At 37.8% G+C, this 27,087-nt stretch overlaps 1 protein-coding gene across 18 annotated transcripts in view; it reads left to right on the plus strand.

Annotated features, from left to right (window-relative positions):
- The window catches only part of MYT1L (myelin transcription factor 1 like), a 304,512-nt gene that overhangs the window by 275,958 nt on the left and 1,467 nt on the right, over positions 1 to 27,087 (plus strand). For 13 of the 18 annotated variants that reach the window (XM_077782400.2, XM_021551206.4, XM_021551208.4 and 10 more), the window contains 6 exons: positions 2,094 to 2,177; positions 3,475 to 3,696; positions 17,525 to 17,616; positions 20,801 to 20,910; positions 25,302 to 25,445; positions 25,767 to 27,087. The exon at positions 25,767 to 27,087 is cut by the window's right edge and continues 1,467 nt beyond it. In XM_077782400.2, coding sequence (XP_077638526.1) covers positions 2,094 to 2,177; positions 3,475 to 3,696; positions 17,525 to 17,616; positions 20,801 to 20,910; positions 25,302 to 25,445; positions 25,767 to 25,907 — 793 coding nt within the window. In that variant the 3' untranslated portion in view covers positions 25,908 to 27,087. The remainder of the gene's footprint in view (positions 1 to 2,093; positions 2,178 to 3,474; positions 3,697 to 17,524; positions 17,617 to 20,800; positions 20,911 to 25,301; positions 25,446 to 25,766) is intronic. The other 5 variants (XM_031504446.3, XM_077782404.2, XM_077782408.2 and 2 more) reach the window with 1 other exon arrangement.

Raw genomic sequence — 27,087 nt, forward strand, 5'->3', positions numbered from 1 at the left:
TTAATTTGTAGAAAGTTTTAAATCATTAGTCAAGGCAGAAATTCTTTGTTCAGATTTTGTTATTAAAATATAATCTACAAGCATACCCATCTGTATACCTACAGATGCTTTAGACTAGTACTGCTTTCTGAGGAATTCCTATTAACTGTTTAGTTTTCAGATGCAAATTCTGATTATTCTCACCCAGTGAGTACAACGACTCTCAGAGATAAAGGAGTCTTTAACTCCCATCCACTCCCCTTCACTTTCTGCAGACCAGGTTGTGTGTCAGGCAGAAAACCAGCCTGTTCCTAAACACTTCCTTTGCCCCAGGGCCAGCTTTCTCTTATTTGGAATCCTCCAGACTCTCTTCCTCCTACTACTTTCTTACAGACAACATTATTATTTCTGAAGAAAACTGTCGTTAATTGGCACAGACTTCCTCAGATTTAGTTCTTACACAAAGAACTATGGTACTTTGTTGTCCACTACACAAGTTGGAATAAACAGCAGTTTGCTTTGAAAAGGAGAATGGTCAGTTACATTTAAAATTTAAAATTACATGGGATGAGTGCACAGGTCCACATATCAGAGTGCAGATGTGTATTCCACTAATGCTGACATGACCCCTGGTATGGCACTGACCCTGGGCCACTAAAGGTCTCACAGGCAATTCTAAAATACGGTTTGGGACTCTGTCGCTCCAGATCATTCATTATAAACAATATGTGTGTAGCTGTCCTGCTTTACAGAGATAGAGAGCTTAACAGTACAAATGTCAACTTTCTGGTCTTGGGTCAAAGCAACACTTCTAGGTCCCTTCTATTTAACACTACAGATGTAGCCATGACATCTCAGTAAAAGTTTCTAGATAATGCAGTATGTCCAATATCTTGTACCACCATTCTTCTCTTTCTTTTTAAATTATTTGTGACTTTGCAGCATGTAAACTATGGTTTTGTCTAGTCTTCAATTTCTAACACAGAATTCTGTCTGTGATTGCATTACCTTTTTCTGTGCTTCTTCCCCACAGTCCTCACTGGTTTTGACAAGACAAAATAACTGAAAATTTTGTTACCACTCTTTCTGTCTCTTCTTTGCAAAGACAGGACGTACTATACAACATTCAAGTACCTTTGCTCATGGTGAAAACAAAAATTTAATCTTCTATTTTGTTTATTTCTCTAGGGAATTTTTATTTGGTCAACACTTGAAGGTGTTCCTCTGGTGGATTTATTCTTTAATGTGGATAGTTAAGGCAGAAATAACATTTAGAGGACCAAGCATGATTAATTGATAGACATATTTGTATCTTCATGATACTAGTTACCTAAAAAAAATTTAAAAATCTGTTTAGGTCATTGTCAAGTCTACTTGACAATGTAATCTATACTTGACAATGTAATCTGTGTTTTCTATAATGAATTCTTCATATGCAATGGGAAGATGAGTTTGTTTAGTTGAAAACAACATTCTCAGTCTTTAGTTAAATGTAACATTGGTTAGCCTAACGTACAACTTTGTCTCTACCAAGTCTTTTTGTGTGCATGAATTCTGAGCACTTGAAACCCTTCTCTGGAAGGCATTGAAAGCTCTGAGCTCTGCCATGTTTTTATTCAATGATTCTGTAGAATTGTTATGTGATGTTTGGAAGGACTTGATAATGTTACTAATGTGCTCCTGAGAGAAATCTTTAGTCCAATGAGGAGATACTCCTGTTTTTTCTATTTTTCCATCCATCTCAGACATAGGGTACATAATGTCTCTCAGCCCTGAAACATTGGCTTCTATTCCTATTAAAGATGCCACTGCTGCTGCTGAGACAGTTGAAGGAATTATTAGGCAGGGGGTTTACAATCTGCCTTCCCTGACTCCTGTGGGAGTTCCTGTGTGTGTGGCACAGCTCCGGCAGTCCTGTCCTGCATCACAGACTCACAGGCGCAGATCCCCCCTTGTGTGGCTGCTGCAACTCTCCTTATTTAGCCACCTGAGCTTTGCCTCTGGAAACTGGACAGGATTGCCTATTGTGCCAGTTTCTCAGATATAAAGTGTATTCCTGTAAAGTGTACCCAAGAATGAGAAATTGCATTCTAAAATGGTTTTTTTTCACACAGTCTTTCAGGCTGTCCACGAGCAAAGAAAAGTGGAATCAGGATAGCACAAAGTAAGGAAGACAAAGAAGATCAAGAGCCAATTAGGTGAGAACAAATATTGCCAAAGGGCCTTTGTATGTTTTATAGGTCTTATATAGGTCTTCAGTGTTTTTTAAGGCATAAATGTTATTGTGTGATAGTTATCTAAGCAAATCCAGTTTCTGTGCTGATTGTTTTAGCAAAGGATACAGCATTAGCCAAGGATACAATGATCTGTAATTTAGGAATAGTTTTAAATTCTTCATTTCCAGAAGAATAATCTGGAAATTAATAATCTGTTTGCATACTACAGGTGAACCATATATGCTAAATAAAGGTAGTTATGGGAATAGAGGATTGAGTGTTTATATGAGACTGCTGCAACCAATCTGTTTGTTCATGCAGTTTGCAAGAGAAACAAATGCCTACCTGTAGGTCTTGGTTTCTTCTTGCAAGGCACTCTGATATCAGTGGCCACTGAACTTGGTGGATTTAGTGACTGCTTGGACCATTCAGGACCAGATTCTCAGTGGAAAGTTGCAGGAATATTTTACTTCACAAACAGTGAAGTAATTGGTCTTTAATGTAGACACATGCTACGTAGCAACATATTGAAAAAAAAACTCAATGTAATTTTCTTTAAACATTTCACTTTGAAGATTCTAACCTTTTCCTTCTAACCTTGGTTTTTTGGTTTTTAGTATACAGAGTATACAGAGCAGTATACAGAGCAAATGTATGGGGAGATTCCCAAGTAAGGAAAACAATCAGATAATTACAGAACTGCCTTCATTGGTCTCTGGGCTGTAGCACATAGTTTCATATCATCACCCCTATCCAAAAATTAGTAAAAGGAGCTCAGCATTTATAATGAGGTGCTCTGATCATAACTGTGTGTACATGACATTTTCATGACTTCAGACAAGTCTTCTTTGGGTTCCATACCTATAAATAAAATGTACTTATACATTTTATTATTATAAAGAATTATACTAAGTATTATTTTATGCTTATAGGGGTTTTATGGGCCATTTCACTGTTGGTCAGAGCTCAGTAGCAAATATTTAAATTCCACTTTGATATTTACTGTGATAAACACCTGTAAATACATATCTAAGTCCTCAGCAGCTGTGACTGCATCTACTGGCTAGCCTCCTCAGAATTTATCAGAGAGCTTTTTTTTCTTCAAATGTAAAGTTCTGCTTGTAATTTTACCCACTGTAGGGTATCTTGACTACTTTTGCGACCACAGTGTAGGCTTAGTCTTTCCTTTTCATGTCAGGTTTATTTTGACTTTGTTGTAGAGGCTACCGGGTATATAATGGCAAGACAATGAAGTTTATCTCATCTCTCTGCTATACAGATGTCCAGTTCCTGGCTGTGATGGTCAGGGTCATATAACTGGAAAATATGCATCCCATCGCAGTGCATCAGGGTGTCCTCTTGCTGCCAAAAGGCAAAAGGATGGGTACCTAAATGGCTCACAGTTTTCTTGGAAGTCAGTGAAGACGGAAGGAATGTCATGTCCGACACCAGGATGTGATGGCTCAGGACATGTCAGTGGTAGTTTTCTTACTCATCGTAGGTGAGTAATTATGACTTAAGTTTTTCACTTATATTTATTATTTAAATCAGATTTAAAATACAGCTTTTTTTCATGGCATTTCTCTGTTCCTGTTGAATTTCATTATCACATCAAAAAATAATCTGCTTACATGTGTTTGTAACTGGAAATCCAGACATGCAAGTATTTGTATGCAGACCTGCACTTGATTCCATAACATGCAGAAAATTGTAGGGGAAAAATCACGCATGAACTGTAAGTTCCTATTGGTTTGTTGCATATTTCATTTTACCTTGGTGTAGACATTGTAAGACATATCTGAGTTCACCTTATTTTTAGAGATACCAGACACATTCTTGATTCTCAAACATCAGAGCATGGAACTGAAGAATATTAGGAAAGAGCTCCATAAAGTCAAAACACTTTTATTCATTTGGTAATGAGCATGTTTGTTAAAAACAATATATGTAGAATACAGAACATTATTTAAAACTAATGGAATGTAAATATTTGACAAAAGAAATACAAGCTTGATTCTTCATTAACTTGTCAAAAATATGAGAGCTTCAATGATAATACTTTTCATAGCTAGGAGAAGGAGGAGAAAGTGGCCAGTCTATTAGGGATAAAACCTGCTGCCATTTTACACACTAGATTATGAAGAAACAAGGAATTTTTTTTTGAGCTCTGGCTGGAAATCTAGGCCTGAAAATGACTATAATGTCAGAGCAAATTTCTTATTATATAATTGCTAATATAGAACTCTATTACTTCAAATATATCAAGTTGATGTCCCTAATTTGTCACCCTTTCCAGGCAGACCTCAGTTGAACTTCTGTATCCTTTAGTTAGCTAAACCAATTTGATCTTGTTTTGTAGTCAGCTCTAGATACAGAGGTGAAGAGTGTACTTCTTCCTTCTCTTGCCCGTAACTATTTCCTTTGATTCTTTCTTTGACAATCCTTTACAGCTTCACTCAGAAGCTTTATCCATACTTCAATCTCTCCAGACTTTGTGCACATAGTTTCTATTTATTGTTTAGGCTCAGAGCTGTTTTTCTACTCAGTCTTTTATGGTATCTACCATGAAGGACTTGAAGCATAGGATTAAGTGTGCTGTGCTTCAAAAAGGAGCCTCTGATAGGAAGAGAGGCCAATGTGAAATTAGGTGACCTATCAGCAGTATGAAAATGAATAAGAAGGCATGCAAGCATGGAATCAGTAGATAGATAAATTAAATAGGTTATAATGAAATGTAAATTGCTTATTATACTGTGGCTTTGCAGCTTAGTTCTTGAACAAACCCTTACATCCCCATATTTGACTTAAGAAGATTTTTATAGATAACATAATTTCTAGTGCTGTGATCAGTGGGGACTTTCTCAGAATATACTTGGATTTTGCAACCCTGCTCCTTAGCACAGAGAGGGAATGTGCTTGTGCTGACTTCAGTGGAAATTACCTGCAGAAATGCCTTCTCAGATCAAAAATTGTCTTCTTGCTCCCATCTTCAGCTCACTTTTATTTACATCAGTGATCACCCATTACAAACACATTAATGTAGCTTTTAAATTCCCTTTATTAAGGAAAACTGTTGTGGTTTAACCATAGTCAGGATCTCAGCCCAACAGAGTTGCTTGCTCCCTTCCAGCAGTATGGGAGAGAGAATCTGAAGTGTGAAAATGAGAAGACTTATGGGTGTAGATTAATAGGTCAAGAAAAAGCCATACTCACAAGCAAAGCAAAACAAGGAATTAATTTACTGCTTCCCATGGGCAGTCAGGTGCTCAGCTATCCCCAGGAGAGCAGGGGTCAAGTGATGGTGTCTTGGGAAAACAAACACCATCACTCCAAATGTCCCCCCTTTCTCCTTCTTCTCCTTCCCCAACTCTGCATATTGAGCATGACACCATATGTTGTAGGATATCCCTTGGGTCAGTCCCCACCCAGCTCCCAACTTGTGACCCAGCCCCATCCATGGTGAGGTGGGGTGAGAAGCAGAAAAGGCCTTGACTCTGTGTGAGTACTCCTCAGCAGTATGAAAAACATCCCTGAATTATCCACGCTGTTTCAAGCACAAATCAAAAACACAGCCTCATACCAACTACTTTGAAAAAAATGAACTCTATTCCCATCAAAGACAGCACAAAAAGATTTTAGTAGAGCTGTAATATATAAGGGATTATCAAATTATAAGGCTTTTTTCCCATTAACAAGCTAATGCTAAATAGAGATGAAAGCATAGAGAAGGGTGGTTTTTCTTAAGTGAACCTGTATCCTTGCTGAGGACAGTAGGACTCCCAAGATCCATAAAAAAGTTTATAGAATAAGATTTGTATTTGAGCACCAAGGGCATATCACTGTGTTTGTAAAATGTCTAGATGTGCTGGGGGAAAGCAATGGACATCATCCACTGCCTTCTCCCTTCTGAAAGAATGTATGTAGAAATTATCAAGTGGTTATTGGAGATTATTACATATGACCCTTATTACAGGCTATCCACTTTATGCATAGGAAGGTTTAGTTAATGGTAAGGCTGTCACAGGAAGTTCACTCAGTTCAGCCATTACCACACATACATGTCCTGAGGTAAAGGAGCACTACCAGTGTTGTTTCCTCCAAAAATTTTATGTTGGTCGTAGCTCTGAGTTGCACAACTGCATTACTAAGCATAGGAACAGACAGATTATGAAAAGAAAAAAAGACCAAAATAAAAAAAAAAAAAAAATAACATCAAGACAGGAGCTGCCCTCTGCAGCTGTTTTCTGGAAGCTGTCTGATACCTACACTCACATGGATCCTCAGAGGACCTCTAAGTTCTCAAACACTCAAAGCATTTAGGAGATGACAAATGTGAGGGAAGAAGGTTGGAGATGTAGATTTTTCATAGCAGATCCTTCTTCTCATTAAATATGCTTTGCTAGAAATAGATATTGAATAAAAATCTTCTGTGATCATCCTCAGCTTCTGAAGGGAAGATTTGCAAATACTACCTACAGTCAAACCTCCTGATGCTCAGGACCATAGAACAGCATCTCACCCCAGGGTTTATCTAGGGTGGGTGCCCCCAAAGAGGCAGTAGCTCTTTAATACAGATGCTTTAAAAAACACAGGCTAGTGGCTGCAAATTTTCTCATAAATTGTTGCAGAGCTTTCAATATTTGCCTGAAATCACATCCTGTCAGCATCTAGCAGCATTTCTCAGCTTCAGCATTTAAAAACATAAAAATACTTATAATTAAGTATTATTTATTAAGTATTAAACATTTTATAGTTATAAAAATTACTTATCATTAAGAGCAATGGCTCTCCAGCTCTCCAGCCTGTCCATATCTTTTTACATAGAGTGAGCCTAAATCAAACATTATGTTCCAGGTGTGGCCTGACGAGCACTGAGTGGGACAGTGACCTCTGTGTCCCTGTGGAGATGCCCTTGTTGATGCAGCCCAGTGCCCTCTGTGCCACAGCAGCACTGCTCACTTACACTGAGCTTGTCATCCCCAGGACCCCAGGTCCCTTTCCGCAGAGCTGCTCCACAGACAGGTCCCAGCCTGTGCTGTGCTCATGAATATTTTCCCAGGTGCAAGACCTTACACTAGTTTTGGTTGAACTTCATAAGGTTCTTATCAGCCCACCTTCCCAGCCTATCCCAGTCTTCCAGCACTGTGAATTTCGTTTCCAAAGAGATCACTTTGGTATCAGTCAGTTTGGTATAATAGTCAAGCTTCCTCAGGATACACTTGATCCTGATGCCCAGACCCAGCCCTTTTAACCCACTTGTAAACAGGGTTGGGCCCAGTATGGATCCCTGGGAGCCCCCACTTGTGGCAGATTGCCAGTTTGAAAAGGACCTGTTTACCATCACCCTGTGTGCAACTTCTCAGCCAGTTTCCTACCCACTACACAGGCTGCTTGTCCAGACCATTAGACATTTCTCTAGAAGGAGGCCATGGACAACCATATCAAAAGCCCTGGAGAAATCCAGGTAGACAGTGTCTACTTGTCGCTCCATGGCCCCCTTCCCCCCTCTCCCCCCATTCAACCAAGCAGGTTGCTTTGTCACAAAAAGCAAATTTGCTTTTGCAGGCTTGTCAAGCACAGCTGGCCCTTGGTCAGTCTGTGCTGGCTTTTCCCAATCATGTGCTTCATCTCACTTGTGATAGCCCCCAGGAGGATTCATTCCATAACTTTCCCAGAGACTGAAATACATCTAAAGAGCCTGTAGATATTCCTTTAAGCCCCGCTCTTGTAGGTGGGGTTTCCAGCATTCTAGTTTTCTGGGATATCCCCTGATCTCCACAACTTCTCAAAGATTATGATGAGGCTTGCAACAGCACTCCTCACACCCTTGGGTGGGCAATGTCAGGGCCCATTGATTTGTAGTGCCAAGCTCCTGTAACAGTTCAGTTGCAACTCTTCCATCAGTGATGGTGAGTCTGTGTTTGCATCAGCCTGGAGTTTTGCTCCCAAAGCCTGGGGCCCAACAGTGTTGGTAAAGACAGATGTGAAGGAAGTGTCAAGAACTGCTGCCTTTTCTGCATTGCTGGTGACTAATTCACCTCTTCCATATAATAGTATGCCAATATTTTCCTTCTGTTTCCACTTGCTCTCTATGTACTTAAACAACCATTTCTTGGAGTTTTTACATTTATTTAGCCAGTTTCATTTTGAGCTATTCTACCTGCATCTCTGTATCCCCTAGCTACAGTCTTGTCATTCCCAGTGGGCATTTGCCCACTTGGCCATCTCTGGTCCACTTCTCTTTTGGTTTTGAGGAGACCCAGAAGCTCTCAGTTAAGCCAGTTGCAAGCATCCTTCAAAACACAAAGGATCCAAACTGCCAGCTGAATTCTCAAGGCACCCTAAGCTTCCAAAATACCCTATTTGTCATGAGTTTGTGTCCAGCAATATCTTTTGATAGGTGTTCCTATGCTGTACACTGAAAAGGGTAAAAACTGCAGAGAAATTTTTCTATTCATGAAATATAAATGCTGTCAAACAACAGATTTGTAAGAAGCTTTGAATATGCAATGCATTGAAGTATTTGACTGCATATATTTCTAGCCAGATCTCTTGTCAGGTCAACTCTTGTCCATGTTTTTATTTGTTGCTACAGTAAGTTGACAGAGTGCCGCATTTGTGTCAAAATTAATTCACTGTTTTATTTTTTCTTTGGTTGGCTTTTTCAGTTGTTTAGGGTGTTTGTTCATTTGGTCTGAATCTGCCTTTCCCCTTCCTGCCATTGATTTATTTTGCTGTTTCCCATCTCTTAGTTTTTCCTACAAGCTGTACATTGCAGTTCATCAGGAGAACATCATACATCATTAAGAGTATACAAGAACTAGCTAAATTCACTACATTTAACAATAGCTACAACTGACAATGATAAGCATCATCATGATGACAATATTAAAAGATGACAGGCATGGAAGTGCATTGACATTTCCAAGAAGACAAGGAAAGAAATGTGGCAATTAAATGTAATAATAATATACATAAAGAAAAAAAATAATCTGTGTGGTGGGTCCTGCAGTGCAAAGAATTTTTTTACTTAGTAATTTTGTGTTGACCTTAAAGGAGAAGGGTCTTCCTAAACCACTTTTCGACACCTTCCTCTTCCCATCCTCATTCTCTACTACAGGAGTGTTCTGGCCCTCTTTCCTTCTCAGTCCCTGTGGCTCCTGTTCAGTCTTCTTACTTCTGAGCTGCTCAGTCCAATTGCAATAGTTGGTGCACTGGCAGAACAAGACAGTCTCAGGTGTCGCTTTCAGCAGGCAATCTTCTGCTCCAGGCCCTACAGCCTGCACAGGGCTGGTGGAAGGGAAGGCTTCCTTATACACACTTACACACACAGAGTACATGAGGGTGCTAAACACTAACTCACATCCATTTAGCAAGTCCAATGGACAGTCTGTCAGAGGCTTATAGCTCTGCCCTATCTACTTTTGTTTTTGTGAGGAAAGCAGAATGCATCTCTAAACTCAGAGAAACACCCCATGAAATGTCATTTCTTGCTCCAATTCACAGACAGTTAGTGTTATTCACGGAATTATTTGGACTTTTTTGTTCTCCTCAGCAGGGACAAAATAATGTATATGGACAAAACAGTGGCATAGAAGTATATTCTGAGAAATATAAATATTTTTCCTATGACATTTTGGAAAAAAAAATGAGCCTGGCCTGACAGTTACCGCTGAAAATTTCAGTCAGATCAGTTAAAATTTGGCAAAAGTTACAAGTGACTAAATGCAGAACCTGGTTGTTGAAAGAGTTATGCCCTTTGCAGGTAGTTCTGCCAGCTCTTTTCATTACAAACTGGAAGAAGGATTTTAATCAGATGTACCATTTGTTAAACTGGAAGGCTCTTGATAGTAAGATAATCTAAAACTACTTAAGTAGTTTACTCTACCGTGGGAAAGTCACAGAGAAAATAATATAAAATCCATATTAGAGAAAGCAGACTGCACAATATAAACAAGAAAAATCATTTTGCTTAGCAGACCTGACAAATTACAGCAGACAGCAATTGTACAGGTGTTTGCAATGTGACACCTCCTTGATATCAGCCACTTAGCAGAAGCTGTCTGGTTATAAGTCTGCTTGTCCTCATTCCAGACATAGCTCATAAAAAAACAGAGAATACAGGACGACTTTTTAGATTTCGAGGGATGAATTTTCCTCTTGAAATACATTTTTGTCCTTGCTGTCTATACAAAGTGTTCAGAGAAATTGTGCTTAATTTTAAGTGCTGAAGTGAGCTGTACTTGGTCACTAAATAGATGACATGAAATTTTCAAGAGCACTGATCAGAGGTGTGTAGCTAAACATACACCTTATTTATACACAGGCAAGTCTCAACCTTTCTTTCTATTAAACAGCCCAGTAAATCCACTGGTCTTCAGGTCATCTGTCCTGTTGTGGGCAGTCCCCTGACAGGAGAGAGGCTGGTAAGCTTTGCAGAAGGCAGCCCCCAGCTCCTGGGGCACTCAGCTGTGCCCCATTTAGTGCATGGCTTAGTGCTAGGGCCACCTCTAAGTGATGTAATGTGCTGCAGTGGGTACTCACTCACCAAGAAATAAATGAGATATTTTTGAACTGTTGTTACACATTGGGCAAGAGCCAAACCTCCTTCCCTCTTCAGGGATGGTACAGGTCAAAGCTCATTAACACATGTGAGAAGCCCACCCACAAAGCCTCTTTGCTGACTAAGCAGCTTCAATTAACTAAATATGATGTAAATTTGCCAAGGGACTACTGTGCCCAGCTGAAGGGCAACTTTTGCAGTGCTCTTACAGTTCCAGCATGTCAAGATCTATTAATTCCTTTTCTGCTGTATATTTATGCCCCAGAGGGATTCCTTTCAAATTGAATCTTCTCTCAAGGTCTTTTGTCTCAGCTTTGCCATGTTAACATTTCTGCATAATTCCTATTTTTGTTTTTCTTATCTGATGCCTTCTTTGTTCTTTTATTATGAGGGATAGGCATAATTAAACTATAACACTACCTTACCTTTTAAATCTCCAGTAAAAAAACCCAAATGCCTTCTCTTCTTCTGGATGGCCATTTGGTGTCCATTTGGTGCCTCTGGCTAACCAAATTTTAATGCTAATTCAATCCTCCTCTCATTAAAATAAGAACATAGTTCTTTCCAGAATGTTTTTCTGAAGCAATGATCAGATATTATTTAAATAATTTTGAAAAACTTGCATTTTGTTTTAATCATAATGGCTATTTTTTTTTTAATTTGGCCATTTGGATAGTGATTTTTCTTATTTCTGAAGCAAAGATTTATTTTAACAGAATAAAATCTAGCTACTTTCCTCAGCACCTTTGGAAAACAACTTGAATTAGGAGCTGTCACTTTCCACATTACATTCAAGCTTTTAGTATTTTTAACTTAGATTTCCCTCCTGATTCAAAATTGAAGTTTTTCACAGCAAGCATTCAGGTGTGAGTTGTAAATGCACCCCAAAAAGCCCAAAACAAACCAAAAAACTCACACAAAACCCCAAACAATTCAACCAAACAAACAAAAAGCCTTAGCCAGGAAACAAGACCTATAAAGGGCCACATCGATAAAAATTATTCTTTTCCAATGAAGAATTCTGAAACTGAGCTGAAGAGATGATATTTTCTGACACCTAACACCACACAAAGGCAGCTGGGGTTATATGGAGAAGAGATTCCTCTGTGAGTCACAGCAATCTCCATGAAGACAAAACTACCTTGTTTGCAGAACCTCTCTCCTGGATTCCCTTTGCATCACATCTCAGGAAGAACCTGGGGAAAAGCCAATCATACTTGAATGTAAATAAAAATGTGTGCTGGTTTAGGGAAGCGTTCCTTTTATCTCTGCTGGAGTTGTGCATAGACTATTTCATCCTTTAAGGTGTGTAGCAGAATTTACTCATGGGAATTAGGAAATCACTAAAGCTGATACCCTTAAACATAGTAAAAAAATAGTAGTTCATGGATTTAATATTAACTAAGGAATAGGCTACTTTGATCACTGAGTTTGATCTCTTAACTTGAACTTCAAACGTTAGGAAATAGTTGAGGAGCTTAGTCGTAAAAGTAAGGTTTCAGCCATTAACAAAATAAAACAGTCATTTTCACTGTGATCTGTATTTTCCTGAATTTCAAAAGGATTTACATCTGGGGCTTGTTTTGAATATATCTCTGGTTAAAAGAGGTCCCTTGAAAGTGACTTTTTCCTTCCTCTAGTCTATAGACAATACTATTTTTAATAAACAAGAGAAGTATTTCATTCTCTTCTTGAAAAATCATTGCAGTAGTGAATCTGTAAACATCTTGCAGAGTTCATAAAATTTGTCCTCAGGATGTTTTTTGGGTACTACAGGTTGAGGCTCTGGTTTCTTTACACCCTGTTATTTTTTTCTTTGTAAACTTCAACACTTGACCAAATATAAAAGTTGTTGTTTATTTGACTTTATCTTCTCCTTTCCCATATACCTACCTCTCTGTTTGGAAATTGTTTTCTTCATTTGAAAAGCCAAGTGCAAATGCTCCAGCTTCAAGAGGGACTAAACTGCATCTGTCTACTGAGGGGAAAAATATATTTAACACACAGCTGGAACCCAGATAATTAAAATTGGTCACCCAGACAATTGCTCCATTTGATCAATGATCCTTCACTCTGATGACCTGTGTTGTTTGCATCCCTGAAGACACTGCAATTACATTCTTGAAACAGTTCTGGATTTTAGCCCACATTTATTTAATCTAAATTTCTTGATAAGTGTGCACTGAACACTACCTAAAAACTCCTTTAAAACTTTTTCCCCCACTAATTTTCATTTTATTTTTGAATTCATTTCACCCTACTTCCAAATTCACTGAATGTATGGTGAGGCACTGATTGCAGTAAGATAACCACAGTGCTAAACCAGAAAGAAAACTCATTCTTCACTTTATGTTGAACTCTAATAGATACAATCATCATACAGTATTTATAGTATTTTGTAAGTTATGGTAGAGGGTTGTTTTCTAGGATGATGTGCCAGACAATACTTTTCTTTCTCAAATTAGAGTTTAAACCCAATAGTGGAAATTTATCAACAGCCAAGACACATTGCATCCCAACAAAATAAGGTGCTGATGGTCATCTGGTTGTTGATACAGCAGAGACTCACAGCTCTTGGTGTATCAGAAACACAGAGGGAGTCCAGACTTGGTTGCTGGTGCTTCTCAAATCCCCACCAAAATGCTGTGGCTTTAAGCCCTGTGGCATCCAGAGTCTGACAGAGATAATTCATGGTTTGGTACGTTTATACTGAATTTATTACAGCAGCACCCCAGCAATGTTATTAGAAAGCCTTACTCATTTTTATTATGGGAAGAATACTCAACTGTGTTTATATGTTCTTATTATGAGAATAATGGCAGGACCAAGTGAGATAACCGTAATTTTACTAATTCTTTGCTGGAATGAATAAGCTGCAGAATTATGCAAAAGTCAGTGTAAAGTTTGAAAACCTATGACAAACATCTACTGTAAAGGCTTCAAACTTAATAATAGAATATCCCGAGTTGGAAGGGACCCACAAGGATTATCAAAGTCCAGACCCAAGAATCACATCAGGTGCCTGAGAGTATTGACCAAACACTTCATAAATTCCATCAGGCTGTGACCACTTGCCTGAGGAGCCTGTTCCATTGCTCAACCACCCTCTGGGTGAAGAACCTTTTCCTAATATCCAACCTCAACCTCCCCTGATACAGCTTCATAGCATACTTAATGCAAGGACCTAGATATAAAACTACTACCTAGATATTTCTCATAGTCTTTTTTCATTTCTGAGATATTTAAAGCATGTATTGCATAACTTTTACAGCACTGAAATATCATTCACTTGTATTCTTTTGTTTGCCAGTAACAGGAAAAAAAATAAAATCATATATCTACTCCTGTCTGTTTCTGTCCTTCTGTCTCCTTCTACTCCCCGGTCTTCTAGAAATCTCAAGCAACTCTCAGATTCACTGGGATCTCAATTCAAACTTCTTGGTTAACTTTACACTTCTGTAGGGTTCAGCCTTTGTACACAAGCCTACTTTTGGTGCAACACTGCCTTGACCTTGTTTTTCATCTGCCCATATAGCCTGAGTTTTTTTGGCTGTTCTCAATTCAAAGAACATATGCCTTCAGGAGAAGTAAACATATTCAATAAGGTAAGATGTAGAATGTTCTTGCAGAGTAGAAGCTTATTCTAAAAGTCCTAATTTACTTTTTAATGACTTAAAACAGTTTTAGGTAACTTAATTAAGAACAGAGTGAAGCAAAAGGTGTACACATTACTATCTTTGACTAACTAATCTCTGAAGAGTTTAGACAAGTTAAACAAACTGTAGTAGAAGTCAATACTCTTAATTTAGGTTACTAACTTGGTATTGGCTTCACTAAAACTGAAAGTGCCTGCCTCAGGAAAGTAAGCTCATATGCTAACAATACAATATACAGTTAATGAAGAGACAGATTTGCCAGAAAAGATCTGCAGAGGAAGACAATGGCGTGGTCTGGCTTTGGCATCTTCCTCTGTGGTGAGCAGGATACATTCAGGAGTTTTGAATACTTTTTTAAATTGCATAAAGCCACTGGAAAATTTAGGACCATCTGTTCATTCATGGCCTCTTCTAAGGACAGACATGTAACAAGCTCAAGGTAGTCATAGAGGTGCATGATGCACAAGTTAAAGCTGGGCATGGAAGGATTGGAGAAGAAAAAAGAGGAAAGTTTTGAAGAATTAGGCATGCAGATATATTGCAAAAAACCCATTTTGGTCACAGCCCTCCTCTGTCTGTACATATTGTATTAGATCACCAGTGGGTTAGAAGAAAACTAATCTGGCTATATAATGCAGCAACCTTCTGCATCCTTACTAGTGTGCCCAGAAAATAGGCAGCCTTTTGCCTTTTCTTTCACTAACTCATGATTCAACTGGGTGCCTCCAGGAGAAGGTAGATAATCAATGCAGAAGGATTCTCAACAGTTCCAGCAGCAAGGATGGAGCACAGCACCCAGATCTTTGTGGTTCAGTTTAGGCAGAAGGCTGCAGTCAGGCAGAAGGGTGCCTGAACTGCAGCCAAGCTGTAGGTGCTCCATACGTGCCTACCCCAGCAATACATCTCTCCCTAGTGGTGATGGGCCACACAGTTGCTGTTTGGCAGATAGAATGTGATCACCCTATTTTTTGGAATAGGAAAGCTTAGAAAGGCACATATAGAGCCTTGCAGCTCGGGCCTCAGGGTGAGAGCGCACCTTGGAGCACCCTGGGTACACTAGTGGAGAGATAACCTTCCAGACTAGCTAAGATATCTACAGGTTCAGGCAGTCCTGAAAACTTGGTGTGTAGAATCATGGCCTGGGAATAAGACTGGGTCCTTGGCTTCAAAATTTGGATTTAGGCATGCTGAATCACACAGTAGATTCTTAAGGCTTCTGAACAAATTTAATTTGTTTGACTATTTTTCTCTGCTCTCAAATGTGCTGTTCTAAGATCCAGATTTCTTATTGGTCTGTTTAAATGTTTTATTCATAGGATGTTTGAGGGCTCATTTTATTTTGAAGGGTTGTCATCAGTCAAAATTTTAGAGAGGAAAAGGCTAAGAGAAAAAGATGAGAGTCAACTAATGCAGTTAGTTTTATGCCCAGTGATGCTGACTGCTTCTGAAAAAGACTGAGGACAAAATATGAGAAAATTCATTAAGTCAACTAAAGGTAACAAAAATTAAGTCAGTTAAATGATGCAGAAAGTTTGCATATGCATTTCCTTCTCTGTGTCAACAATTTTTCCTAAAACACCAAATCCTCTCCTCCTTAATCATCTTCAAGGCTCCCTTTGACACTTCAGGAGGACAGTTGTTTACAGACACACACTGAGTCCATATCAGACCTTGGAGTAGTAATTTGGCATCCTACCAACTAGGCTGCAGCCAAAAGCTACTAGGCCATGCCATTTCTTGATACTACTAGTATTATTTTATTATACATCTTCTTACTCACAAACCTGTATAAAATATTGAACACAGATTCTTTTACTGAGAAAATATTTCTAAATCTATTTTCCTAAGAGCAATCCTTCTTTGTATGACTGCACTTGATAATAATAGCCCAGGCTTTTCAGAGGAATGTTTTCAATAATCAAACACTACCTAAAATAGAGGACTTTATTTAGAAGGAAGTTGCATCTTTACTTAAAGAAATGCTTTCAATCACAGACACCACTTTCCTCCATATTACAGAGCACTTACTTGGGTATTAGATTTGAGTCTGATTTGTACAATTAAAAATTGTAAAAAAAGTCTTCCTGTGGATCTGGAGCAGAAGTACAAATGTGCCTGTATGCAATGAAAACTACATGACATTACCCAGTTTGCATGGCTATGAGAACTGAAATGTTGAGGCAACAGGAAATTGTTTAGCAAGCTTCCAAATTCTCTTCTCTAAAGGTAAAGCTTTCTCAGAATAAGATTAGTTTTCCATCATTAAATTCGATTGAATATGTATTTTCTCTTATTTGCAATAGTGCAACTACATAAAAGATGTAACTTTGGAAAAAGGAGGTAGTTCACTACCATTATTTGTTAAATACTGAGCACTGTCTGATCTGTATTTTAATTTTTACAATAAAGACTGATAAGACTGTTGGCTATCAAAATGTTTTGTACAGTGTAATTAAAAAGCTTAATATTTTGGCAATGTGAGAGAGAAGAGATAACTGAATGTACATCCATAAGTGTAACAAATACTATAAGAAATATATATCCCCCATTAAAACAAGGTCATTTTTATTGGAATTATTTCCTTGGGCTCCAACAAAAAGCCAACACATAGTTACTGCCACTTTAAGAAAAATTTAGAAAAGGGCAATTTAGCTAGCTCAGTAGGTGACATTCACAAAGAAAAGCAGTTTATAAGAGCTAGTTATTGGGATGTGAGAGGTAGCTCATATCCTCCTCTCAGCATTCAGTTCCATGTTTGAACATTTGAATCAAAAAAGGATGGAAGTTGAGAGTAGGGACATGTAAATTCAAGTGGGATTACTTACACCATAACTGCTTTTAAAACAAAACGTTTTATTAAAAGTATTTTGTCTTAAGAAAATTGAACTGTATATCTGACTCCTATATTAGCTGTCTATGCAAAAAGAATTTGGAAGAAAAACAAATGAAATCGCTACAGGTAAGTCCTTTCTTTTTTCAGACTAGTGCACTCTTTCAATGCTAGGCAGTGAAGATAAACTATGTCTCTGATACTGTTTTTATTACAGGTTTGGATTACAGATTTCTTTTCAATGACCTGTCAAAATTAACAGGTTCCTTACTGTTCACAGTTTATCAGGATGCCCCAGAGCTACTTCAGCAATGAAGAAAGCAAAGCTGTCTGGAGAACAAATGCTAACAATAAAGCAGCGGGCCAGTAATGGTAAATTCTTTAATCGTTACATTCTTAAATACTAGTTCTCTGTAAACTAAAGTTACTCTAAAGTTACTCTACTGCCTTTTTTCCTACATGTATAAATCCACTCTATATAAACTGTGAATTCACTGTCAGTAGAAGTGAAACTAGGTCTTATGCTCTGGAAATGTGAGCCAGGAGTAGAGCAGTCACATTGAATTATGTCTATATAAATCTAAAACTCTAAAATTTTTCGAAGTAGAATATACCATGATAATTTGCTGCTTCATATTTCATTCATCAAAGGGTGATAGTCTTATATTGTTGTAGGATTCAGAAGAGAAAAAGGATTTATTTCCAGAATGTCAATTCCTCCTGAGTTCCTTTGAATTCATTTGGACCTATGGTTCTATAATCTCTGGCAGATGGAGATGGCTTTGTGCCATTTCAGCTCCAATAAACTGCAATTCTTCCTGGGAGCCCTGAGTTGCAGGGAAGATGATGAAGGTACCTTGGATGAAAGTCAGGATAGTATCCTGGTAGTTGAAGTGCAGTAAAAGCAAAATGTAGGGGCTTCAGTTCAAGTAGGTAGTATGATAAAGACTTGTCTGGGAGGTGCCCAAGTCCTGAGTTTTCTTGAAACACTATGTAGTCACTTAGTCTGTGAGAGTACACACCTTCTTAACTGTTGATTAACTCTATTTAGAGCCGCAGAGCATTTGAACACAGTGCAGGAGGCACCTCAGCCCACATGGCCAGCACAGCTGGAGAAAGCAGTGGCTGTCTTTGTTCAAGAGTTTGTAACCAGGGAGTGAAAGATCTGGATGTTATTTTCTCTACAACCTGGGTAGTACTGAAAACTATAAGCATCTGCCATGCTCAGGAAGAATGCCTTAAGGAGTAATATGTGGATATTTTGGCTCCTTGGACACACAGTCTGCCTGAACAACCCAGTGGACTTCCATGATGGGGTGACTAATGGACAAGGAAAGAGCTACAGATGTCACTTACCTGGACTTCTGTAAAGCCACAGCCATGGTCTCCCACAATATCCTGATGGACATCAGTGACAAGTGTTGTCCATTAGGTATGGCAGTAGATCTCTGGCCACAGAGAGCAACACACAACTTTCCCAGGCGTTTTCCTGGGGAAGGCTGTGAGAAGATCAAAAAAAAAGAATGATTAACAATTCTTATCTTCACTTGCTGCACTTGTTGTGAACATATGGAATGTGTATGGAGATTTGTGATTTCTTAATTGGCCAGTGGTGATGGTGTTTGGATTCAAGGACCAATTGGGTCCACCTGTATCCTGACTGTCTGTAAGGGTGATAGGTTTCTTAATAAGTATAATCTAATAAAGTGATTGATCAGCCTTCTGAGAAGCATGCAGTCAATGCTAATTATTACCCCTTCAGGGATGCTATGTTTCGACACCTTAGGGGTCTGTACTAGGACCAGTGTTATTTAATATCTGCGTTAATGACACAAAGAGATCGGGTGCACCCTCAGCAAATTTGCAGATGACACCAAGCTGTGGTGCAGTGACACTCCTGAATGACAGGATGCCATCCAGAGGGGAACCTCTTGAGGTTTAACCATGAGCAAGGTGCTGCACCTGGGTTGGGGCAGCCCCAGTATCAGCCCAGGCTGGGGTGAACAGGTCCAGAGCAGTCCTGCTGAGAAGGACTTGGGGGTGCTGTGGGTGAAGGCTGGACATGACCCAGCCATGTGCCCTCGCAGCCTGGAGAGCCAAACGTGCCCTGGGCTGCACCAGGGGCAGCGTGGGGAGGGGATTCTGCCCCTCTGCTCTGCTCTGCTGAGACCCCACCTGCAGTGCTGCATCCAGCCCTGGGGTCCCCAGCACAGGAGGGACATGGAGCTGTTGGAGCGAGGCCAGAGGAGGCCACAAAGATGATCAGAGGGATGGAGCTCCTCTGCTGTGAGGAAAGGCTGAGAGAATTGGGATTGTTCAGCCTGAAAAAGAGAAGGCCTTGAGGTGACCCAATTGCAGCCTTCCACTGCCTGAAGGGATCCTACAACAAAGATGGAGAGGGACTTTTTACAAGGGCTCATAGTGACAGGACAAAGGAGAAAGGGCTTCCAACTGCAAGAGAATAGGTTTAGATTGGATATTGGGACAATATTCCTTACTGTGAGAGAGGTGAGACACTGGAACAGGTTTTCTCAGAGAAGCTGTGAATGTCTCATCCCTGTAAATGTTGCAGGCCAGGCTGGATAGGGCCCTGAGAAGCCTGGTCTAGTGGAAGGTGTCCCAGCCCTTGGCAGAGGGGTCAAAACTAGATAATCTTCCCTTCCAACCCAAGCCATTCTATAATTCTATGACATATTTTTTATCAGAATCAGGCACTGTTGGGAAAGGTGTGAAAGATTCACACCTGCAGAAGAAGGAGAGGGGGAACACCAGTTTCTCTGGCTTTAGGTGTTCACACTTTGACTTGAAAAAAGACAGATCTATCTCTTCCCAGGATTATTTTATGCTTTCCAGGATTTTTTATGTTTTGTTATATTAATTGTAAGGATGCATAAATTAAACTGTTACAGTTTATTCCTGTCTGAATTTTTAGAAATGCAGATACCATTAAAATTCTGTTTTTTTAATATTTATGTCACAAAACGTGAGAAAGCACTTCCATTTTAAAATTGCTCTATATATTGTTATTTAATAACACCCTTCTGAGCCCTTCACGAACCATTCTGAGCCTTCATCAAGCATTAAAAACAACTGCAGAATCACAATATATCCCAGTAAATCAACAAAATTTCTCTTTGTTGAGAAAAAAAATTTCTGAATTAGTTACAGGTTCTCTTGATAATGCTGTAATATGAAGAGATTACCATGTTAAGATTTTTTAATTTCCTCCAGAAGACCTGTAAGTGGACATACTCTTTAAATAAATTACATATGCTGCAAAGTACATTTCTTATAATGTAAAGTTAAATGAGATATATAAAGTTAAAGGTCCTTTTGATTCTCCAGGTATTTTTAACATTTTCACTGAAGAATTACTGCAATTTTGAAAGGAAAAGTAGTTGAAAATACTTCTTTTTAACTGCAGAATAAAAGTTTGAAGAATGTTTCCTTTTTTGCTTGAAATAAATAGATTTTTAAATATGGAAATAATTAATTCACTGAACACTGATTTAAATCTTAATTATTTTAACACTGCTTTTATTTTTATGTCACACAGGTATAGAAAATGATGAAGAAATTAAACAGTTAGATGAAGAAATCAAAGAACTAAATGAATCCAACTCTCAGATGGAAGCTGATATGATTAAACTCAGAACTCAGGTAACAGTTTTATGAAGCCCTAAATTCAAGCTGCTTTTTCTACATGACTGATTAAAAAAATATAGGAAATATGTTGTTCTCTTATATATTAAGATATCTATTCATAATTTGCTATTTATAAAATCTTAAAACAGTGTTCATTATGCAATTTTCTCATCAGTTACCAACAGCAAAAAACCTAAAAATAATTCAGCAAAATTCATTCTTTAAAATAATGGCAAAACATGACCTGTCATGGTCAGCTTGGTATTTCCCCTTGATAAGGCTGTGCCTTTCTAATTGTAGTTAAAATATTGTGTGACAACATGGTTATTAGCATAAGTTACAAGGTGAAGGAGCCCAGATGAATAACATGGCTTTTGCCATGTCTAACAGAGGAAATTTAGACACAGAAGTGAGTACCTGTTACACTTCATCATGTGACACACTAAATGCAGCTCTTGACAACAGTAGCAGTTCCAGAGATCCAGCTTAATTCTATTTTCATTCTATATAAATTGGTTGGGGAAAAAGAAAGCAGAAAACTTAACATTAGACTATTAACTAAAATCCCATTATTCAGTAGTCCTAAGACTGGATGGAAAAAGCAAAAGAAGAAAATCAACTGTATTCCTCTAGAATTTTTCAGTGTCCAGCGTAGATTCTGGTGCTTGTCTCTTCACATGATTTGAACACAAACAAGAGTGAAATTCATCACAGTCACCATATGTCAGTCTTTAGTCCCGTGATCATAGTCACTCAGATGATCTCAATGGAATCGAGTAAACCATTCCTGTTACTTCTTTGTCTGCTGTTTGTGGAGATGGGCAGCATGTCCATTTTCCTCTTCTCATATAATCATAAATGCAAGGCAGGATCTACTTCTTCAACTTGGTTTTTATTTGATTTCCAAACCTTAGCCAGATTGATACTGAAACCTCACTTCTACTTTATGCCTGCATTCAGAGTTCCACTGTCATTATTCAGCTTTCATAGGATTTGATTCAAGGTTTACACAGTTTCCTGATGTGACCAAATATAACTGTAGGATAATGAGGACAAAATCTGCAAGGACATAAAGCAAGAAGAATAATCAATGGCAGGAAAATTACATATATGTACTCCTAAAAATTTGGTTATAAACTTTGAATCTGGCAGCTTCCAATTGCCTTATGGTTTCTTCTTATTAATACACTGTAGTTGCTATTCACATACAGACTGATATGGCTGAGTTTTTACAAAATGTGAAGCAGTTTGGCTATTACATGTACGTTAGGTAAATGCTCCTATTTGTAAATGTCAGCAATTTACTGCACTTTTATATTTGGCCAGATGGATTGAAAAATAAAGCCATGATAACACTATCACAGGCATTAAGATGTATTGAGTTTCAGAGATTTATCTAGGAAATTCATATCAAACTTTGATCTGAAATGAGTACAGAAGCCAGACTTTAGTGGTCTCAGTTCCAGCTTCCATACTTCATACTAGTGCCATTGCTTATTCTTAGAAGTCAGATTAGGCACTTTGTGGGACCACTGAATGTTCTTGGTAAGAGAAAACTCAGCTGGTGATTTTACCATTAAGTTAAAAGGATATTTTTCATACTTCAGCAGATTTAGAAAAAGGGTAGATTAAAATGATTAATGGGATGTTAAAAAGTAGAGCTACAAGAGACCATGAAAACATTATTTTGTCTACCTGTCATTTACTTCCTAAGATCTTCCTAAATTAAACCTGCCAGGTGCTTGTCTAACCTGTTCTTTACTTCCCATACTAGAATTCCAGAATCTCTGGGTAATCTGGTCTAATCCTTATCTGTTCTTACCCAACTAGCCACTAAGGCCTTGCAGAGAATCCCAACTGAATTAAACTTCACCAAAAAAATTTAGAGGCCTTAGTTTTTAATTTATACACTCTCCTGAAAATAAGGAATTTGCATTTACAACACAGAGAGTTTACATCATAGTCATTATCAAACTATAAAGAGGATCAAAGTCAGCAGTCCCCTTTATTTGCAAAAGTGAAATTATATTGGACATAACAAAACGTTTGCTGATAAACCTTTAGAAAATCACTGTGCAACTCAGATTTCAGTAGAATTTGACAGATGGGAAATACACAATGGGAAAATACTGGAAGTTATATGAACACCAGAAGTAGCAACAGTCTTGTTTGGTACAGATTTGCAACCCATATGATTTTAAGTGCCAGTGGAAGTTTTTCATATGACAGGAACAGGAAATGTTTCCATGTAGAATTTTTCTGTTTAATAAAGTGAAAAGTCAATCCATATTTTTTAGTTGGAGCAGTTATAAGACTCTTCTTTATTCAGCTGCCTTTTTACTTAAAACTTTGAAGAAATTATTTTTAATCTAAGATCTTCTAGGAAATTTGTTCAAATTTAACATGCAAAAATGAGAGGAGCAGAAACACATAAAGGAGATAGGGGAAGAACAAATCTGCAAATAATTGTGTTTCATACAAGCAACAGATTGTATGTATTTTCAGAATACATACAAGTAAACATTTCTTAGTTTTAGGGTAAAATATAGGGAGGGAAATTTCAGCTTTTAAGTGAACAAATACAATAGTTACATTTAAAACAGATGAACTTCCAGATGAATACTAAGTGAAGGGGTGAGATATGCTGATCATTTGCCACTGTATTTGCAGATATTCAGCATCTCATGAAAAAAAGCAAAAAAAAGATTATTCAAGTTGCAATGCTCAGCTAGATAGAAAATCTGTAAAATGTCAGGTCCTGCTAAAGTTAGTGTGAGGTGGCTGCAGTATGCCATACTGAACTGAGCCTTCATTGGCATCAGACTCTTCATTCTGGTCTGTAATATAAAAAAAAAATTAGGATAGATATTGGAGTATGACTTGACTAAGAAGCACCTATGAAAGATGTTTTGCATTGGATACAGCATTTCCCTCCGGTATAAATAAGCTGAAAGCAAAATAAGAGAGGAGGATCAGGTGTCCAAGTTCAAAGATGAAGAAAGTATTTTTCCTTACTAATATATTCTGTGGAAATTAACTCAAAATCAATTAATTGTGACAAAACCAAGTCCCTACAATACTGGCAACTTGGATTAACTGTAATATGCACCTGTAGTCAAAGCAAGAGATACCTGGAGACTGTTTATGTAGACACATAACTTTTCAAAATTCTATCAACTATATTTCCATAAGCGCACTAAAAGTTTAGGTCCAAAATAAAATGTGATACCTCTAACTACCTGATTGTGCTACCAGTTTCCAAAGGTCAAGTTAATGTGCATTTAAGAACCTTTACCCTTTTGCCTGCTACTACCGTACAAACCTCTGACCCTCCCATCAGCATTTTAATTGCATCAATTCTTTCCATAGCTCACTCTCTAGGTTAGTACAGAAATGGATAAATCTAATTTTGAGAATTCAAAACCTTGTGTTCTTTGGCATTTTTTCCACTTCACTGGCTTCTTTTTTCTTGTCAATGCATATTTTAACCTTCACACACAGAGCACACTGTATACTCTGTAATAGATGTTAACAGTTATCACCCCATGTGGAAAGTAAGGACAGGGCTACAGAGGAAAGTACAGACAGATGTGAGTGAGCTCTGCATGTGCTCTTGATGAGCTGGACATTAGCCAGTGCTCATCTGAAATCCTTATAACTCCATTAGCACAATGTTCTCCACAAGCTCTTTCTCTCAGCAATGCTTTTAGCTCAAACAGGGCTAATGTGGACCATGCAAGGTCAGATCTAATGTGTCTGGTCACCTGGAAACACAGGCAGAGCACAGTCAGTTGTTTTCACTTGTACATGAAGCAATACCACAGGCCTGTGTGCAAATATTCTTCAGTTTCTTCAGTTGTATGTATTGGAAATGTTCTGAATTTGTACATAAATTGCAATACCATGCAGTTGTTGAGCTTTCAATGCAGCCCTGTGAGTTTGCACAGAGTCATATTATACTTACAAAGAGCTAAACACTGGCAGCAAGGAGCTGTGCATGCTTAATTAACAAGATCTGTGTGTAGCTGAAAATATAAGAAAAGCATGACTTACTGCAGAATGCCCCTAAGATTGGCTTCCAGGAGTTTAACTGCATGGGTGAACTTACAGAACTAAGGTCCTTAATGCCTTTCAACTGTACAAGAAAAGCTCTAAAGGAGTGGAATCAAATCCAAGTTCATTCACTCACTATTTCCAGTATTGAAAAGACAAGCTGTTAAAGTTATACATCATACAGTGGGAATAAGAAAGCCTTAGTGAAGATAAGAACTGCAGACTCAGGCAAAACCTTTTTAAACATGAATGGGCCTTTTCTCCTTTCCCTGGTATTTCTGTTCTATCTCCCTTCAAAGATTGCATGCTTTGTACCAGTTTGCCTTATATTACATTGTACACAAATTTGTCCATTTTAGATTACCACAATGGAGAGCAACCTGAAGACGATAGAAGAGGAGAACAAAGTAATTGAACAGCAAAATGAGTCTCTTCTTCATGAATTGGCCAATTTAAGCCAGTCTTTAATTCATAGTCTAGCTAATATCCAGCTGCCACATATGGTAAGTGATTGAGAGCACAAGTTAAGGAATTTGGCGATCTTCAGTTCACCTCATACAATAGATACCTTTTTTTTATGTTTATGTTTCATCAACCAGTTGGATATTTGTGTTAACAGCACTGAAACCATAGAGATACATTTAACTGCTAACAGACATGGAGGGCCTGTTCCAGTGTATCCTGTAAAATTAAGTAAGAACTAAATAGGCTTTTTAAATATTATAAAAATGGTGGCAGTATGCCTTGCTAATATGTTATGCTTAAATGAATATACGATTAAGAAAATAAAAGTTGTATATGAACTACTATTTAATATCTCGTAGGAACCAATCAATGAACAAAATTTTGATGCTTACGTGACCACTTTGACGGACATGTATACAAATCAAGATCGTTATCAGAGTCCAGAAAATAAAGCCCTACTGGAAAATATAAAGCAGGCTGTGAGAGGAATTCAGGTCTGAACAGCTGCTATAGTGATGAAAATCTTGCTTAAAAAAAGGATGCCTCTTGTTTTTTGCTGCTGTAATTTACCAGAAAGTGTTATATATTTATTTCTGTTTGAAACAGTGTTATGCTTACAAGACTTCATAATGATTTTATGTCTTGCTTTAAAGATAGTAACTGCAGAATAGTTTTTTGAATACATTCACATTTTGTACGTTTTCATATAAGCTGACATAGTGTGATATGCCATGTAATGTTTATAGCTGCTAATGTATGCACATTTTTGGGGTATATATATTTCTGAAGAGGTAAGCTGATCAAAATAAATAGAGTGTAAATTCTTTTTAATGCTTTAGTGATTAAATGTTTTAGTATTTTGAACTGAAATGGACAAAAAAAAACAGCTTTGAATGACAATGTTGCGGTCTGCAGCCACTTTTTAAACACTATCATTTTGCCTCATGTTGGAGGATTTTATGGGATTTAAGAAGTACATTTTGTGTGCATATTGTTTCATAGCAAGAATTGGTTGCAAAAATGCTTTATTTTTGAACAATGCTTGAAAATATTATGTGACTTTTGTTTTTGAAGGATGGTGTGTGGTGGGGGCAATAAAATGAGGTTTTTTGAATTCCAAGAAAATGGCATGGATTAGATGTAAGTTACAAAATGGGTAATTTATTGTAAGACAACATCAAGCCATGGAAACTTGACAGAAGATTCAAAGCAGCTTAAACAGCACTTTTTAATTAACTTCTAAGCATTACATGGTATGAATATGGGAACTTCCGTTATGAAAAGAACTATATCAGAGGTGGACAACGTGAAGATTTCAGCTTTTGTTTTCCAATAAACTTTGGAGCCAACATTCTCTTATTTCTACCGGACTGCTAGTGCCCCTCTGAACTATCTGTTATAGCAATGTAGTTCATCTTTCAGAAATTCTGTGGTTTCAATTCAAGATGAAGGACAATATTTAAAAGTTAATATTGCCTTTTCACATCTTTAATTTTGGGATAAATACAAATGATCTGTGTCTATCAGAGTTACTGAACTGCATTCATTGCTGCCTGTAGTAGGAATGCAGTTCAGTAAAGATTTTTCCTTTTGCTTTGCCAAACATTCAATCCCATTTTTAACATTTTAATATTTATGTTTTGCTTTTTGTTGGAGAACAATCGTTACTGCAGCATTCAC

Source organism: Lonchura striata, chromosome 3 (genome assembly GCF_050655825.1).
Source record: "Lonchura striata isolate lonStrDom1 chromosome 3, ASM5065582v1, whole genome shotgun sequence".
NCBI lineage: Eukaryota > Metazoa > Chordata > Aves > Passeriformes > Estrildidae > Lonchura > Lonchura striata.